The sequence below is a fragment of the Chanodichthys erythropterus genome, chromosome 12 (genome assembly GCF_024489055.1).
Source record: "Chanodichthys erythropterus isolate Z2021 chromosome 12, ASM2448905v1, whole genome shotgun sequence".
In the NCBI taxonomy this organism is placed as follows: Eukaryota; Metazoa; Chordata; class Actinopteri; order Cypriniformes; family Xenocyprididae; genus Chanodichthys; species Chanodichthys erythropterus.
This window is the reverse complement of record NC_090232.1, coordinates 22,544,106-22,560,752: the sequence shown is the minus strand read 5'-3', so window position 1 is coordinate 22,560,752 and position 16,647 is coordinate 22,544,106. Positions and strand designations below refer to the sequence as shown.

The window sequence follows — 16,647 nt, the reverse complement described above, 5'->3', positions numbered from 1 at the left end:
TTCAAAGGCGCGTCATTAAAAGAATGCAAAACACTTAATTTGGAGAATTTTACATAGTTGCTAAAAGCGTAAGGTCCATTCAGAATGTCCTTTAACTTGTCAAGAACGCTTTCATTCTCATAGTGTTTTCGTGAAGGATTGAAGCGCAGGATTGATTCCACCTGCGCCGGAGCCCCGATGCGCGGAACAGTGCAGCGCGCGTCTGATCAGCACCATTCCAATCTTTATTCTCACTCAGATTTAACATTTCTAAGTCAACTAGAACCGCGCAGAGTGAAACCTTTCAACATTAAATCACATAAAATTATTTAGAGAAATATATATTTTAAACTAAACGAAAAAAAAATGTAATGTAAAATAAATACAAACTGGTCATTCATATTTTATTTACGGTGTTCATTTTTTTAACCGATACGCATCTCAGTGTTTCAAATAAAGAGAGCTGATTGAGTAAAAAAAAAAAAAAAAAAAAAAGTTCGTGAGGAATCTGGAAAGATATGTGGATGGACTCTCATTGTTGGCCAAAGGGAGTCCAGGGGCCTGCACTCGTATCAGCGTGTGCATGGCACAGAGAAACCAGCCCTGATGATTAATGTTCTGCTCCCCATCTCTCCCTTCACAGACCCCGATCCCCCTCCCATAAACATTCTGTCCTGATAAAAGCATTCAGCACAGGAACTTTACAACAACTACACACAATGTTATAGAGCTGTAGATATTAGGGAATTTGATGTACTTTCACAAGTTGATGATGTTAAGAACTCCAGAAACAAACAGATGAAGTCAATTAGATGTGTGCCACAGACTGGTCTAAAAAGGGTCACAAAACCTCCCAGTACGCATATTCACTAATGCAATTAATAATCCTCGTTTCTCTTCAACACTCAGAAACTTTAAAACGAAGGCTGCAATTTGTGACAACATTAGCCACTAAACCACTAAACCAAGAAGTGAAGCAAAACATAGTTTACACAGTAGCAAATGTTAAAATCACTGACACCAACCGAAACATTTTTTTTTTACATATTCACATTCATACGCAAAATAAAAAAATGAAAATCATGCTTACGCTCAAACACACACTTTAACAGCTGTACGGAGATGAAGCAGACACAGTGACACACTGAGTGAGAGGGACAGCATCCCACTGACCTGCTGGGACATTCTGAAAAGGAGGTTGTTGTCAGTGCTCTGCTGTGTCCATGTCCCCATGAAGCCCGGCTCGGCGCTGGCCGGTCTGGTGCTGAACTGCATGGAGCTTTCTCCTTCTCCTCCTCCTCCCCCTGCACCGCTGCTGCTGCTCCTGCTGCTGGCTCTGGCCGTGGACTCGCGTGCCCTCTCTCGATCTTGTTCTCTCCACACCACACCGCCTCTCACATCCAACTCTGTCTCCTTAGACTGCCGGCAGAGAAGAGGGGGAAGGGGGGTGGACGGGGAGCCGGAGAGAAAAGTACGAGAAGGTGGAGGTTCAAAGAGGCAAAGGGTGACTGCTCTGTTCTTTTTTTCTCTTCTGTCCTATTCTTGCTCTCTTTTTTTCTGTCTTTCTTACTTTCTTTCTTTTCGTTTTCTCTCTCTCTTTGCTATCTTCTCTTGAGAGAGGGGTGAAAGTGGAGGGTCTTGCCTGCCAGTAGCAGGAAGAGTGTGTTGAGTTAATTCAGGAGCAGGGCTGCACAATGCATATTTCCTCTGGGGCATGTGGTGGTAGAGGGCAGGATGAGCGGAGTGTCGGAGGTAAGGAGGGAGGAAGAGAGGGATGGGGGTGTGAATTGAAGTGAAATGAAGGAAGGAGAGAAAAAGGGGGGATGGCAGAAAAATGGAGGAGGAGATGGTGAAGGAGAGGAGTAGTTTTTTTTTTGCCTGCATCCCCCCCCCCCCCACATACACACACTTTTTTTTTTCCTTTTTTTTTTTCGAAATGTCAGTCAAGCTGTGTATGGGCTGTCCTCCAAACATACACGGACATATACACATACATACATTCCAAACAGAAATCAATCGTCAAGCAAACTCATTCACCCGTAACCTGCCCTTTGAACCCCTCCTCATACACCTCTTCATGCACAAAAACACCACTTTTTTTTTTTTTTTTTCTAATACACTCTACGCTCTTGTAATCAACTATTTTATCACTGTAATAGTTCTCTTAAAAAGTTTCACACAAAAAGAAAACAACCAAAATGACTTTAAAACTATTTTTCCAAGAGCAGAAGACAAATCGTCCCTCCCTTCTCCCCAAAAGGTGCCCTTTCTCACCAGCGTGTCCAGCGTGGTTTTCCTCCCAGCTGTGTGGAGATCAGGTGTTGGAGTGTGTCAGTTCCAAAGCAGCCCCTCCTCACTCTCTCTCTTTCTCTTTCTCCTTCCCTCTCTTTCTTTCTTCAGGCCCCTTCTCGCCTTCAGAGATGCCTGTCCTCTGTTTCCAGACTAACTCCAGCTAGCACTGTGTCAGTGTGCATGTGCGTGCAGCCGTGAGTACATGTGTGTTGTTGTGAGGTAGAGCATGTGTGTGTCGGGCCGCAGCACGTCTGAGTTAACTGCTCCTCTCTTCTTGCTGGCACTCAATGACACGGCTCTCTCTCTCCTCCACTGATCTGCTTTCCCACTGAGAGGAGAGAGAGAGAGAGAGAGCAGGAGGGGAAAGGGTTGTCCCTGTCTTATTACCAGCTCTCCATGCCTGATGCTTCTTCACTCCAGACCTCAGTGGGATTGAGCCACTCTCTAATACATGCACTCACTCACACACACACAGAGAGAGAGAGAACTGGCCCATCCACACAACTATTCCAAGCAAATAATGCATTTGTCAATACAATTGGACAAGCTCCAACTTCTATAATAACCTTAATGCTAAACGAAAAGACGTTTCTGAGCAATTCCAATTGCACTTTATTTATTTTTATTTATTTCGTTTTAACTCTTGACAGCCAGTAAACAAAGAGACAATGTGTAAAAATTCTTTAAAAAAAATTAATAAATAAACAATTATTTCTAATATGCATTTTGTCTTCAGGTTTACTTTCACACTAGCTGGAATTAAAGCAGAATGTGTCACTAAAACAACACTAGAGCCAGGTATTTTAAGGTGGGCACACAACCATTTGATTTTATTACAAAGTCTGATTCCTTTGTCTGTTTTTCTCTCCCCTTGTATTAAACAGCTCTAGCTAATGGTTCTATGCAATCATTCCCCCACCCCACCACCACCCCCAACTCCCCCTGTGAATGCGTGCACACACACACCGTCTTGTGGAGTAGTGCGGCAGAGCACATAATCATACATACTCTCCCACTCACAAACACACACACACACACACACACACACACACACACACAGGGAAACCTCGAGTGGATGCTTTCAGATTTTAATTAAGAAAAAAATGAGGAAGAGGCTCCATTTTTGCCAAATTGGTCCCCGCAGCAGACAGTCTCACAAAGGTGGGGAAGAGAAAGAAAGCCCTAACATATGCACTTACAATAAGTGGCGGCATCTCTCTCTCATTGTACATGCCAAAACATTTTACATGAGAAATGTGTTGTGTAATGAAGCTATTTTTTGTTATTATTACGTGTTTTTCCTCGTACTTTTTATCCTCCAGCACTTCTCCTCACGTCAGCTGTTAAAATTATAGTCTTTGACAATGCGAGTATGTCTGAAGAAGATGTCACCGTGATCTCCCTTCTATGAGACAGAAAGAAAGGGAATTAACTTTTCTCCCTTTTCGCTACATTAAATGGCTTCTGGTATATGTAGAAAGCCACTTGAAATTTTGTGGCAATTTGAAGGAGACAGCTGTTACTGTCCGTTAAAAGCCTCTGTACAGCACTAATGACAGCTCTGGCTAACCTTTACCTGAGTAATCTGCACAGCATTTTGTCTGATCAAATCTAGTGTCGTCTTCTTCTTCTTTTATTTGGATTGAATGAAAAAGGCAAAAGGAATGGTGGCAGCCGCAATGAGAACTTAATATGCTGTATTGTTTCTTTTCCTCACCCCCTCTCCCTCTCTCTTTCTCTCTCTCTCTCTCTCTCTCTCTGTCTCAAGCATAGAGTGCCTCCGCAGTAACCAAAGATGTAAAGACCGTACATCTTTACAAGCAAATTGACACTAATGAGAGATGCTTAGAGCCCATTGTCACACACTTGTCCCCTCCATTTCATCTGTTCTCTTAGACTTTTTCTTGCTCAGTTGTAAATTGCCATGAACTGTTGTTTCTGAAAACAGCACAGGCATTAATGTGTAGTAAGCATGCCTTTTAAAAAACATTAAAAAAAATCTACCATTTGTATCGTCAATAACTAAAAATCCCAATGAAATTTTTCTTAATTTAGTATGGTCACATCTCCCATCTCAATTCTCTTCCCCTCTTCAGTTCTCTTTCTCTCTTGAATGTGCTGGTCTCTTGATTTTTCAAGTGCTACCAAGTGTTTCAAGTCAAGCTGGCAACTCAGCTTCTGACCTCCCTATTAATAGTTGTTATTTGTGAGAGGTTTGAGAGGACTCTGCCAATATCCCTTTGCCTTTTTGCTCGCCGTCCCCATCCTTTTCTTTCAGTTTGTCCTGTCCTCATTCTCTCTCTCTGGGGTAAGTGTGAGCTCAGATCCTGTCAGTGGCAGCGGCAGTAGCGGTAGTCAAGGAAAGCAGAGAGCCACAGTAATGGACTCCTTTATTAAAACTATTATTCTGCAAGACTTCAAATTCCCCCAAGACTAGGGCCATGTCGAAGCTGATATAATTAACTAGAGGCTCAGCTACGGATCAATTACCAGACAAGCAAGTGATAGCCAAATCAATGAAAGATCATCAGCCACATTATCTGTGTTGCAACTCATTAGAGTAAAAGAGAAGAGAGCATGCTGGGAGTCCTGGGGCTGTGGCACTGCGGCAGCATAGAGGACATTGACTTTTTCTTAGTGACCTATGTCGGTTTTTGCTTTGGTGTCTGTGACAGTTTTACAGATGTCTTAAAAGGTGTCTTTATTTATCAAGGGTCCTCCATATGGTTTTCAAGGAAGTAAGAAGTGGTGAAAAGTGGACGTACTGTTTGTTTGCAAATGACTTGACATTGATAATAAACTTTGCCTCCGCTGAGGGAAAGATGGTAAACAACAGAGAGAGAGAGGAAAAAATCGTTATCTGACAAGTGAATGGCAAAGTAAACCCTAATTAATTATTCATGAGGTGACATGATGATTTTGTTCCTGTAGAGGAAGGTACAAGCAAACTCAAGGTCATGGGTTTGATACCTAGGGAATGAACTGATAAAATGTATACCTTGAATGCAATGTAAGTCACTTCAGTGAAAATGCACCTGTCAACTGCATAAATGTAAATGTAATGATTTGTATGGTGCTGTATTTTATTTTTTAATTATTATTTAAAATGATTTCAATTATTTAGTTTTATTTAATTTGATTTTAGATTTTTTCTACATTCTACATCCTACATTCTCTGTTTTTATTTGTGCAATGTATAATTTAATTGAAATTGATATTGATGTAATCTATGTTAGTTACCTAATAATAATCTTATTTAATGTTCAGCTCAGACATCAAAAAGATTTTTTTTTTTTTTTCTGACAAAATACAGTCTTGCATTCTGTATTGTGTTCCAGTTTTTGGCCTGTTTTGGCCAAGATGGAAAGAAAAATTAAGAATAATTGATTTTTTAGAGAATGAGGACAGCAGTTTTCTGTTCACAGGAAGTGAGTGTGAGTCTGAATTGAGTGATTCTAATCTCTCCCCTGCACAATGATGCCTACCTAATGGCTGAGATAAGGTTTTCTCCACGCTTTGGAAAGTCTTCGCTTCTCTGAGCCCCTATTAAAACTAGGGTTCACTTTAAAAACTAGTGCCATTTTCTCATCTCACTTTTAATCCACAGTGGAAAAGAATCCAGCTCACTTAAGATGGAGAGGTAAACCTGTTAAATAAACAATGTCTGTGAAGAGATGAGGAGGATGGAGAAAATACCTTACTTAGTGGCCATCCTGTCTTACACACACATACTGTACACACAAGTGAATAAACGAGTGGGATATTAGTGCACTCTTCATGTGACTTGAAGACAGTGTGTCGATCAGATAGCAGCCAGATAGAACTGTCACTGTTCTGTTCTGCTGGAAGACGCAAAAGGGCCACAAGACATCATAAGACACCATGAATAAACAACCTTTCACTTGTGTAGAGAACGAGAGAGAAAGTGAATGTCCCCTGAACTCAAGAGCCACACGTGATCCAAATGCCATCAATAGTGCAATCACTCAGTATTCCACGTACCATTGTGACCAGCAAGAGCAAAGGACTAAGAGAGAAAGAGAACAGAAACATTCTTATGTTGACCTACTTAAAAGCATGATTAACATTTCTCTTTTTAATCACTCATAGAGCATGTGAGTATAACATTTTTAAGTGGTTAAATAGAAAATAACCTTCAATCTGCCTCACTTCTACTCATGGTGAACTGCCAATTGCAGTGACTGTATTACCCATTGCCACCCATCACACAATTAGCAGCATTACAGTTGCCCTAGGCTGCGTTTCCCAAAAGCATCATAAGCCTAAGTAGATGATAGAACCATTACCACTAACTTATCTCACAATGCCTTCAAGAAACACAGCCCTGAGATGTGTTTCCTGTACATCGGGACATTAACGTGACATTAACTACCATAGTACTATGTATCTTTGGAGAAACAAACTAACTAGTCATGACTGTTACCCAAAACCTAGTAACATGGTCACACTTCTGTCGTTTGAACCACATTGGTTCAACAGTATAAGACTGTCATTACGTGCAGGTGGAGTAATAACTTCTGCTAATTAATCTATTTGAGATCTCCGAGATGCTACTGTAACGAACATGGCACCTAATGACTATACTTCACTGTTTTTGTTCCATGTCATTTTGCTTTATCTGATTTTTGATTCATCGTGGGTTCCCTCATACATCATACTCCAGATTTCCCTTGCCCATTTTACGTGCACACATACGCTTTAAAACCACCACTGATTGTTGACATGCTAAAATATATAGATTGAAATGGATATATATTCAAATAGAATGAAATATATAGAATGTACTGAATGTTAGGTTGCTTATTGTGCCCAAGAGCATCATCTATTTAAAGGGTTAGTTCACCCAAAAATAAAAATTCTGCCATTAATTACTCACCCTTATGTTGTTTCTCACCCGTAAGACCTTTGTTCATCTTCAAAACACAAATTAAGATATTTTTGATAAAATCCAATGGCTCAGTGAGGCCTGTATTGCCAGCAAGATAAATAACACTTTCAGATCATATTTAAAACAGTTGTGACTACAGTGGTTCAACCTTAATGTTATGAAGCGATGAGGATACTTTTTGTGCACCAAAAAATAAATAAATAAATAAAAATAATGGCTTTATTCAATAATATCTAGTGATGGGCGTTTTCAAAGCACTGCTTCATGAAGCTTCGAAGCTTTACAAAGCTTCTATTTTTTTTTGTTATTTCGAATCAGTGGTTAGGAGCGTGTTTCAAACTGCCAAAGTCAGGTGATTTCAGTAAACTGGGCTTTATTATGTCATAAGTTTTTCGGAATTTCAATGGTTCACCACTGGGGGGGGGCGTGACTTTGGCAGTTTGATACTTGCTCCCAACCACTGATTCGAAACAAAAGATTCATAAAGCTTTGATAAAGTCTTTTTTTTTTTTTTTTTTTTTTTTTTTTTTTCACACAAAAAGTATTCTCATCTCTTCATAACATTAAGGTTGAATCACTGTAGTCACATGAACTGTTTTAAATATGTCTTTATCTTTCTGGGCATCTGAAGGTGTTGATTATCTTGCTCTCACTGAGCCATTGGATTTTATCAAAAAATATCTTAATTTGTTTTCCAAACATGAACTAAGGTCTTACGGGTGTGGAACGACATGAGGGTGAGTAATTTATGACAGAATATTCATTTTTGGGTAAACTAACCCTTTAAGTCCACATGCCATTAAACAAGAAACCATGCTTCTAACCACAGCTCGAGAGCTGTAGTTCCAACCACGCAAGTTTGTGATGCTGTTTGCAAATGTTTGTAGGAATTATGGTTTCAGGAATCTTCAAATCATTGTATTTAAAAATTGTATTTATTGCAAGGTGATCATAAAAGAGAGCAGAAGTCATAGTATTGCATGGCGAACAAAATTACCATCCAATCACAATTCATTATTGTTAACTTGAAGTTAATAATAGGATAATGACCACGGAGGAGATCAAGTCAGATGGCAAGATGTCAAAGAAGCCTGTGAGTACATTTAACTATGAAAGTAACAATGGAAATTTGTGACCATAGTTGGCTAACAATGCTTTTGGGAAGTGCACCCCAGTTGTCTCACATCACCTCTGCTGACTGAGGTGAAGAGCGATGCTTGAACTCCATCAGTGTTAAAAGGAAGGGATTTCCTTGTGTCTGCTTTTTTTCCTGTCACTTTTTTTTTGTATCTGTTTCTTGGCCCCTGACCTCCTTAGCCTCTCCAGACTCAACCAACTTGCAGAGCATCATCTAGTTTGTAAACCTGTCTATACTGCTGATCCCCAATGTCACTATCTCAAAATAGAATAGAATTGTTAAGGACTGCCTTAATTAGTAAGTGGCCTTTTGAGTTTCATTCTTTGAGTAATTTAATGCAGCATGTTTAGTTTTCTCTGATCTACCATTCCTTTGGATTGTGTATGTATAGAGAGACTGAAAAAGCATATTGTAATTTATAATATATTGTCTTTAATTTTTAATCATTTGAATTGCAAACCAAGGAGATATGTGATTTTTGCACTGCAATGCCTTCTGGTAATCCTTATAACTCACCACATCACTGATCATGTGTCTTCTTGACAACATGCATACCTGTTCCATATCAGCTCATTGTGTCAAAATACAGCCTCGGACATTTATGTAGGCTACGCTCATACTGTCAATCCAAATCAGATTTTTGTGCATACCCGATTAAAATCATATCAGATTTAGCAAGTGTGAATGGCCAAAAATCACAAGAAATGCAATTTTTAGAAATCTGTTTCAAGTTAAATAAAAAAAATTTGAAATCCTAATCAAATTGCATTTCTGGAAACCTGTCTCAGTCTGACTGCTCTGATCAGATTTCACATGGTTTAGGCTGTGACTTTCTCATGCCATGTAAAATGTAAACGTTAGATGTTGTTATAGGAAACATGCTGAAAGTCCTTGCAGAAACAAGGTTGTGTTGCTGCAAAGTCGGACGAGCAGAACATGACAATATAACTGAGGCATATTTTGAAACCATCTATGACAGCACATAATAAAGCCACGCATACCAGACTCCTACGCCTCATAAGACGCAGTAGTCCAGCGTGCGGCAACTACACATTGTTGTGTTGTAAACAAGACAACATCTGTATTGCAAACCCCTTCATGTTGCGGTTGTTGTTGTTTTTTGGCGTACACCTACGAATGCAACGTCATTGCCTGGGCCTTAGGGCGTACTCACACTAGGCACGGTTGCCTTGTACCATTCCCTGGCACGATTGTCCCCCCTCCTCACTACCCGCTGACCTGCACTCACACTAAACTTAACGTTCCATGCCGGAGCACGCTTACTTCATTTATAATGCTACATTTTGTTTTGAAGAAAACAGGAAGAAAAGCACTTTCACTAACAGACTGCTTAATAGATTTATCATTTATGCTGTACAACGATTTTCACGTGATTGTGCTGCACATATCAGAAGATTATTATGGAGGCAGCTTGTATTAATAAAGGAATTTAATTCCTGTTTTAATACAATTCAATACAATTCCTGTTCATCAATTAGATGAGAACCAGACCTGTTATAAAAATCTAAATATACTCAAATTAATTAAATTAATAGAGAAGTATATTATCCAAGTAGTAATAAAAGATGTTTGCTGTTGTAATGATGACAGTAGGGCACAATTAGAAGCTGTTCCATGCTCCGACACGGTTAGCGATCACACTACATGTGTACCACGCCCGATCAAACTGTGCCCGAGGCCACCTCTTCAAGCGGGCCAGGGCACGGTTCAGAGTGATCACACTAGTCATATAAACCAGAGTTTGGGGATCAAATATGCTTGTGCACGGTTCAGATCTAGTGCGAACAGATGTCCTTTTTTTACCTGGTACATTCCCATATTTCAGCTCTATTTTTAGTGTCCCAACTTATTATGAAAAAATCAGGTTTTGTCCCGTATTTCTTCTTTCCTAAATTGTATTTATTGCAAGGTGATCATAAAAGAGAGCAGAAGTCATAGTATTGCATGGTGAACAAAATTACCATCCAATCACAATTCATTATTGTTAACTTGAAGTTAATAATAGGATAATGACCACGGAGGAGATCAAGTCAGATGGCAAGATGTCAAAGAAGCCTGTGTGTACATTTAATGAGGATCTTAAAAAAGTGTTTATCATGGTATCATACAGGAAGTTGTACAGTTATTATACAGTTATTATACGCGTTGAATGACACACACAGCAAGCGCTCCTCAGAGCAAGCAATCCCGAATTCAGTTCTTTTTGTGCCTGCTTTATAATCAGAATATAGTCCCATAAATAGTCAGACCCAGCATTAATTTAGTTATTCAAACATAAGACTGTCTTTTAACAACATAAAAATAAATAAATAAATAAATAAATAAATAAAGACGTACCTCAGTGTTCCTCCTCGGCTAAATTCAATTCGACTATTAGCTTTCACACTTTTGTGTGAAAAAAAGAATATCAACAATTAAAGATTTATTGTGCACTTTAGTAAGATTCATTGAATAAAATGTAAGTTTACTCAAGTGTGCCAAAATTATTGAGCTTGCGCTGCACTGACTGACAGCTTCTTACAAAGGGAAGGCGCGGTGCTCACTTTCTGTGTAATTCATTCAGAAGAAAAGTTACTGTTTTTCATGAGATTTTGTGAGTACTTCATACTTCACCTTAACAAAATGTATTTTTAAACATAGTGATTTTATAAAGTTTAATATTTATTCAAAAGCGAAACTGAGTGAAAAACTACTACAGGACATGGCTATATATGTGCAAATAAATGCTACTCTGAAACGTTCGGTTATACAAATGGGTACAATCTCAGAAGAACGAATAAATAATGTTTGTGGTCATCACATAAAAAATAACATTTGAAGTTCTGAAAAAAATGTGTGCGTGTGCTCGTCTAATTACAGACACAGCGTTTCTTATTCAAACGTTCCCAATAGCTTAATCCCTGCTGCAATCAATAAAACTGATTTATTGGCAAATTAGGCAAGTGTGATAACTGCATTAAAATATAATTACAACATTAAAAAGTTTACCATTGATGGTTTTATGTCCATGTACAGCAAGTACAGAATGATCAGCTAACAGTTCACCGGAAATACCCAAGCTGGCTTAACGACAACCAGGAAATAACCGTGCATATGGTCAATTGCAGCTTCATAAGTCAAAAATCGCATTATTGGGTAATAGGGTGATCCTTTTTTTTTTTTTTTTTTTTTTTTTTTTTTTTTTGGAAAGCTAAAAGCTGATAAAAAATTGTATATATATATAAATATGTATTTTCCTTTGTTAAAGTTGTCACTGGGAGAGTGAAGATAACACTCAGGTATTCCACCTAAACACCAGAGGTCAAACTCGCCTGTTTACAGATCATGGCACTCTTTGGCCATGTACATCATAAATTTTGTATGTTTTCCATGCAGTTTTGGTATTTGATCTAATTACAAGCACCAAAAAAATACAAACATTTATCTTTAATAGATAAAAGCTTTTGGGGAAAAAAACTAAATTGCTATTGTGGAGGCACAGAATAATTTGGCACAGAATTTGCTTGGCACTGCAAGTATTTGTGATGTACTGCAGTGGCATATTTACATATTTAAAAAAAACCTCTTTGAGTAAACATGAAAAAAAAGGTGCTAAATGCCATAAAATACAGATTATTCAATAATTAAGATGAGAAGACCCTACTACTATCAATAAGAGAAGGTAACCCCTACCATATCATTTGTCGGCACTACTTATATTTTTAAAGAAATTAATTGATTGGACTCTAAGTATTGCCGTTGTACAAATTCACCCACCCACAACCAATCTCAGCCAAAAAGCTGCACTTGAACACACCAAAAGGACTAAAGGCGACTGTCAACCAGCATGTGCGTTATGTGTAAGTAAATATCTGTCTATTTCAGCAGGTATCAATAGTCTATTTTCATCATTCAAAAAGGAGAACCGAAACTAGGACTGCAGATATACAAACCATAAACAAAGCAGAGCTTGCTTACCTGAACACTTTCTTAATTCCAGTCGGGTCATGTTATTATGAAAATGTTTGTGCATTCAAATGATCAGGTAAGATCACATAAAATTATCCCAGTCTTCGTTCTGTACCATCTTGACTTCTTTGCTAACTTTCAACAGTTTCGCTTTTATTCTCGTGCACTTACTCGTTCACTAAGCTGCAGGTCTGCAGGTCACTACTGTTTTCCAAAGACATGCTACCATTTTGGAAAATGTTAAAAAAAAAAAAAAAAACTATTGTAAAAGATTACAAAAGAAACTGTTTTTATTAAAACATTTTAGTATGAACATTTGATTTAAGACTTTTTTTTTCATTTCAAAGATAATTATTAAAATGTAACTATGAAGTCTGTGAAAGTCACATCCTCAATAAAGCCTTAGTTCTAATTTATTTTAAAGGCTTTGTACCTTCACTTAAGAAATAATAACAAATCTTTTTTTTCTTTCTTTCTTTCTTTCTTTCTTTCTTTCTTTCTTTCTTTCTTTCTTTCTTTCTTTCTTTCTTTCTTTCTTTCTTTCTTTCTTTCTTTCTTTCTTTATTTCTTTCTTTCTTTATTTCTTTCTTTTAAAATACCACGACACAACATCCAAATAGAAGCCTCCAGTCTTGAAACTTAGAAAAGGAAGCAACCACAGACAGACAGTCAGAAAGAGATAGTCACAAATTGTGAAGCTTTCCTATTCTGCATATAAGAATCACTGGTGCATGTCCCTGGAGCTCCTGATTAGGTTTACTCACTCACACGCCTGTCATCAATTACTCCTCTTTGACACATGGACCAGTCCACTTCATGGTGCACACAGGGGTTTTCCTAAAAAATGGTATGGCCCACACAGACAAATGGAAAGGAAGAAAAATTCAAAGACCAACTCAAATTAAATAATATGCACTGACTATCATGCCATAATGTCCATAGTACATCCAACATTATTCTCCCTACATGCTTTTGATAATGTAATGACCTCATGAGGGAAGATCCATAAAGCTGTCTGTCATTTGATTCGACTGCCCAAGCTCTGAGAGGAAGCAAAAACATGTGTGTCCTATTAGCCAGGGGACATTTATTGATGCCGCAAGCTGTCGTAGAACATGAATGTTAACAATCTAGAAACAAGGGCCTGCATGCAGTACAGTACTGATGAGCAAAAGTCTGCAATGAATCACAACTGAAAATGAGGCAGAGGTGCTATGTTTTCTTGAGGAAAAAGAACATTTGCGAATCTAAGTTTTGCTCTCTCTTGTTTGAAGTGTTGAATGAAATTAAAGTAAACATTGATCCTTTATAAATGATGTGTCAAAGTGTGTTTGTGTAGGTGTGTGTGTGGTGTTTGGGGAAAGGGTTGGGGGGGGGCGGTATGGGGGACACTTTTTGGTCCCGATGAGGAAAACAGCTTATAAATCAATAAAATCAAAAAAAAAAAAAAAAAAAAAGAAATCTAAAAATGCAGAAAGTTTTCTGTGATGGGTAGCTTTAGAATTAGAGGATAGGACATACATCTGTCCTCCATAAAAACCCAACATTTGTGTGTGTGTGTGTGTGTGTGTGTGTGTGTGTGTGTGTGTGTGTATGTGTGTGTGTGTGTGTGTATGTATGTGTGTGTGCCTGATTCTTTCGTTTCTTTGTTGTTACTATAAAGTGTCTTGGGCATGCAGTTTTGGCCCATTTGTACCTTCCCTCCCTCCCTTTGTCTCCTTATTCTCTCTTGTTCTGGAAACAGGACTTGCAGAGCTGTAGAACAGACCACAGTCCCTTTCACCAGAGACATGACTGAATAATTCAGCCACTCTTTACTCTTCTCCTGCCTGCCACCCATTAAAACTGTTAGCCTCTTGAATGCACCCGCCACCCTGTTTTTCATCCCACAGCGCTGTAAGACCTTCTTGCTTTGCTCCGGCATTTTAAAAAGCTGTGATGAGTGTGTATGTGTGTAGAGTAGCCGGTTGAGTGGCTCTCTGTCATGGCAGTAAATAAATAAATAAGCAGGTGTGTATAAATGTGTAAATAGGGCTGGCCACAGAGCTGACAACTGAGAGAGAGCCACCATGCTGCATCATGACAAGACGAGAGAGAAGTGTATCTCTAGGGTACTGTCCACTCCATGTCTTTCACTCCTCTCTTTCTCGCTCTCTTTCTCAGGCGTGCCGTGACCAGACTCGCTCTCACTTACAGAACCTCTAGATTTTGATTAGGCTCAGTCCAGGGCTGGTCACACCACAGTTTTTTTTGGTGTTAATTCAGAGGGCACCCCAGAAAGGGTGATGAGCTATTTTACAACCACTTTCTGCCAGTGTTTCTGCCTCTTGAGAAAACCCTGTGCACTCTTGCTCTTTATTTTCTTGTTTTCTGTTTTTCCTCCACTGATCGAGGTTATCTTGCTTTAGATAATGTTTTAGTCACTTTATATTTATTAAATCCATCACTTTGTTAATGCAACTTTGTACACAGAAACAAAATAGCTAAAGTTCTAAATAAAGATTATTAGAGTATGTTTTACAAGAAGCTCACCATTTTATCCATGAATTAAACACACCTAACAGAAAGATGAATTGGAATTTAAAATAGAATGAAAGGAAGAGGAATTTACTGAATTTTTATTTAAATAAATAAACACACGTGATGTCATTCTGGAAAAAAAAAGTGCTGCTTATTCAGTTACTTAAATAGAACAAGTTAATCCAACAAAGTTCTTACAAGATGTTGTCACAACCTTCAACAAATTTACTTGATCCATTTGAATTACCTTGTGAGGCTGCATGATTTTTGTTGTGTTTATTGCGTAGCATTGTAGAAACTGGGAACAGGATTTCCACTTCCCATCATGTTTTGGATGGAACTGGATAGGAAAAGTAAATGCTAAAATAAAGTGTTATTTCATGCATTAGCAAGACAAGAAAAGGGGGAGACATGTTAATGTTTAATATTTTATTATTATGGTATCTGTTAAAATAGTTTTTGTTATGTTGGTGTTTTCAGGGCCTTAACATTGTGGTTAAGTGTAGAGTATGTGAAAATTGCATAAATAACACAAAAATATGTGTAAGTTGAATTGGATGTCATTTTTTTTTATTATTATTATACTTCCTTGCATTTATATTCAAATTGATATTCCGCATCTATTTTAAGTCTGTCCATTACATAAACTGCCACACCCACAAAATCATGTATTAGACATAGTGTTCCTCAAGGTTCTGTCTTAGGGTGACTACTGTTTCCCACAGACTTGTCACCAATTTGGATGAATGGTATTCCATGTACAGATGACCACTAATATGATATCTGCTTCTTCAGAGGCAAATTTTGAATCTTGAAGTCGTGGAAGATATTTCATAAGAAAATGTATTAGCTTATTTTTTTTAAAGGCATTCTCAATTCAATTTTGAATGCTGCTCAACCCTTGTGTGCATATGCATGTACTGTATGTGTTTGCATGATCTGTCTCATTACCCATACCCTCTTAACAAATCTTGAGTCAGACATGAAAGCCTACATGAAAGTCAGACAGAAAGTTTCTACTACTGTCTTCACCTAAGATCCCCAACCACAGTATTATGAACCTGTGGTATTTACCATGACATCACCACAGCCTCCAGGACCTAGTTCTTATTATACTTTAAAATCTGATCTTTAAAACATTATCTGAAGTTCTTGAAATTCATGTTAAACCTTTGGCTGTCACAGCTTAATTGGTTCACTCTCTTTTTTGCTAGACATGCCCAAATATAAGATTTTGTAGCTTTTGTCACACTGCTGGCAAGGCGTCTAATTTTACTAAATTGGAAATCACCTACACCCCCTACTCATTCCTTATGGATTAAAGATATTTTTCATTTTGTTAAACAAGAAAAAAAAATCAAACACACAATGAAAATGTGGGGTCCTTTCCTAGATTGTGTAGGAAAGTGAAATGCTCTTAAACGCCTGAGTATCTATATCATCTGGCAGTAAAGAATCTTCGGTAACACTTTATATAGGAAACACATATATACTATTAACTATGACTTTTCCCTCAATAAACTCCTAATTTACTGCTTATTAATAGTTAGTAGGGTAGTTGTTAAGTTAAGGTATTGAGTAGGATAAAGAATGTAGAATAAGGTCATGCAGAATATGTGCTTAATAAGTACTAATAAATAGCCAATATTCTAGTAATATGCATGCTAATAAGCAACTAAATAAAATGTTACTGAATCTTCTTCTTACACCTATGATATCAATCTATGTTTTCAGATGACCAATCTTTTTATGGTCCTTTATTTTATATATTTTATATATTTTACTATCATTATGGTGTATGTATGTATTATTTATTTATTTACTTTTATATATTTGTGTG

The 16,647-nt window shown here is 37.8% G+C and overlaps 1 protein-coding gene across 1 annotated transcript in view; it reads right to left on the bottom strand.

Moving 5' to 3' along the window:
* bnc2 (basonuclin zinc finger protein 2) overlaps positions 1-16,647 on the bottom strand; it is a 255,700-nt gene that overhangs the window by 182,232 nt on the left and 56,821 nt on the right. The window contains 1 exon segment of the mRNA XM_067403479.1: positions 1,153-1,398. Coding sequence (XP_067259580.1) covers positions 1,153-1,398 — 246 coding nt within the window.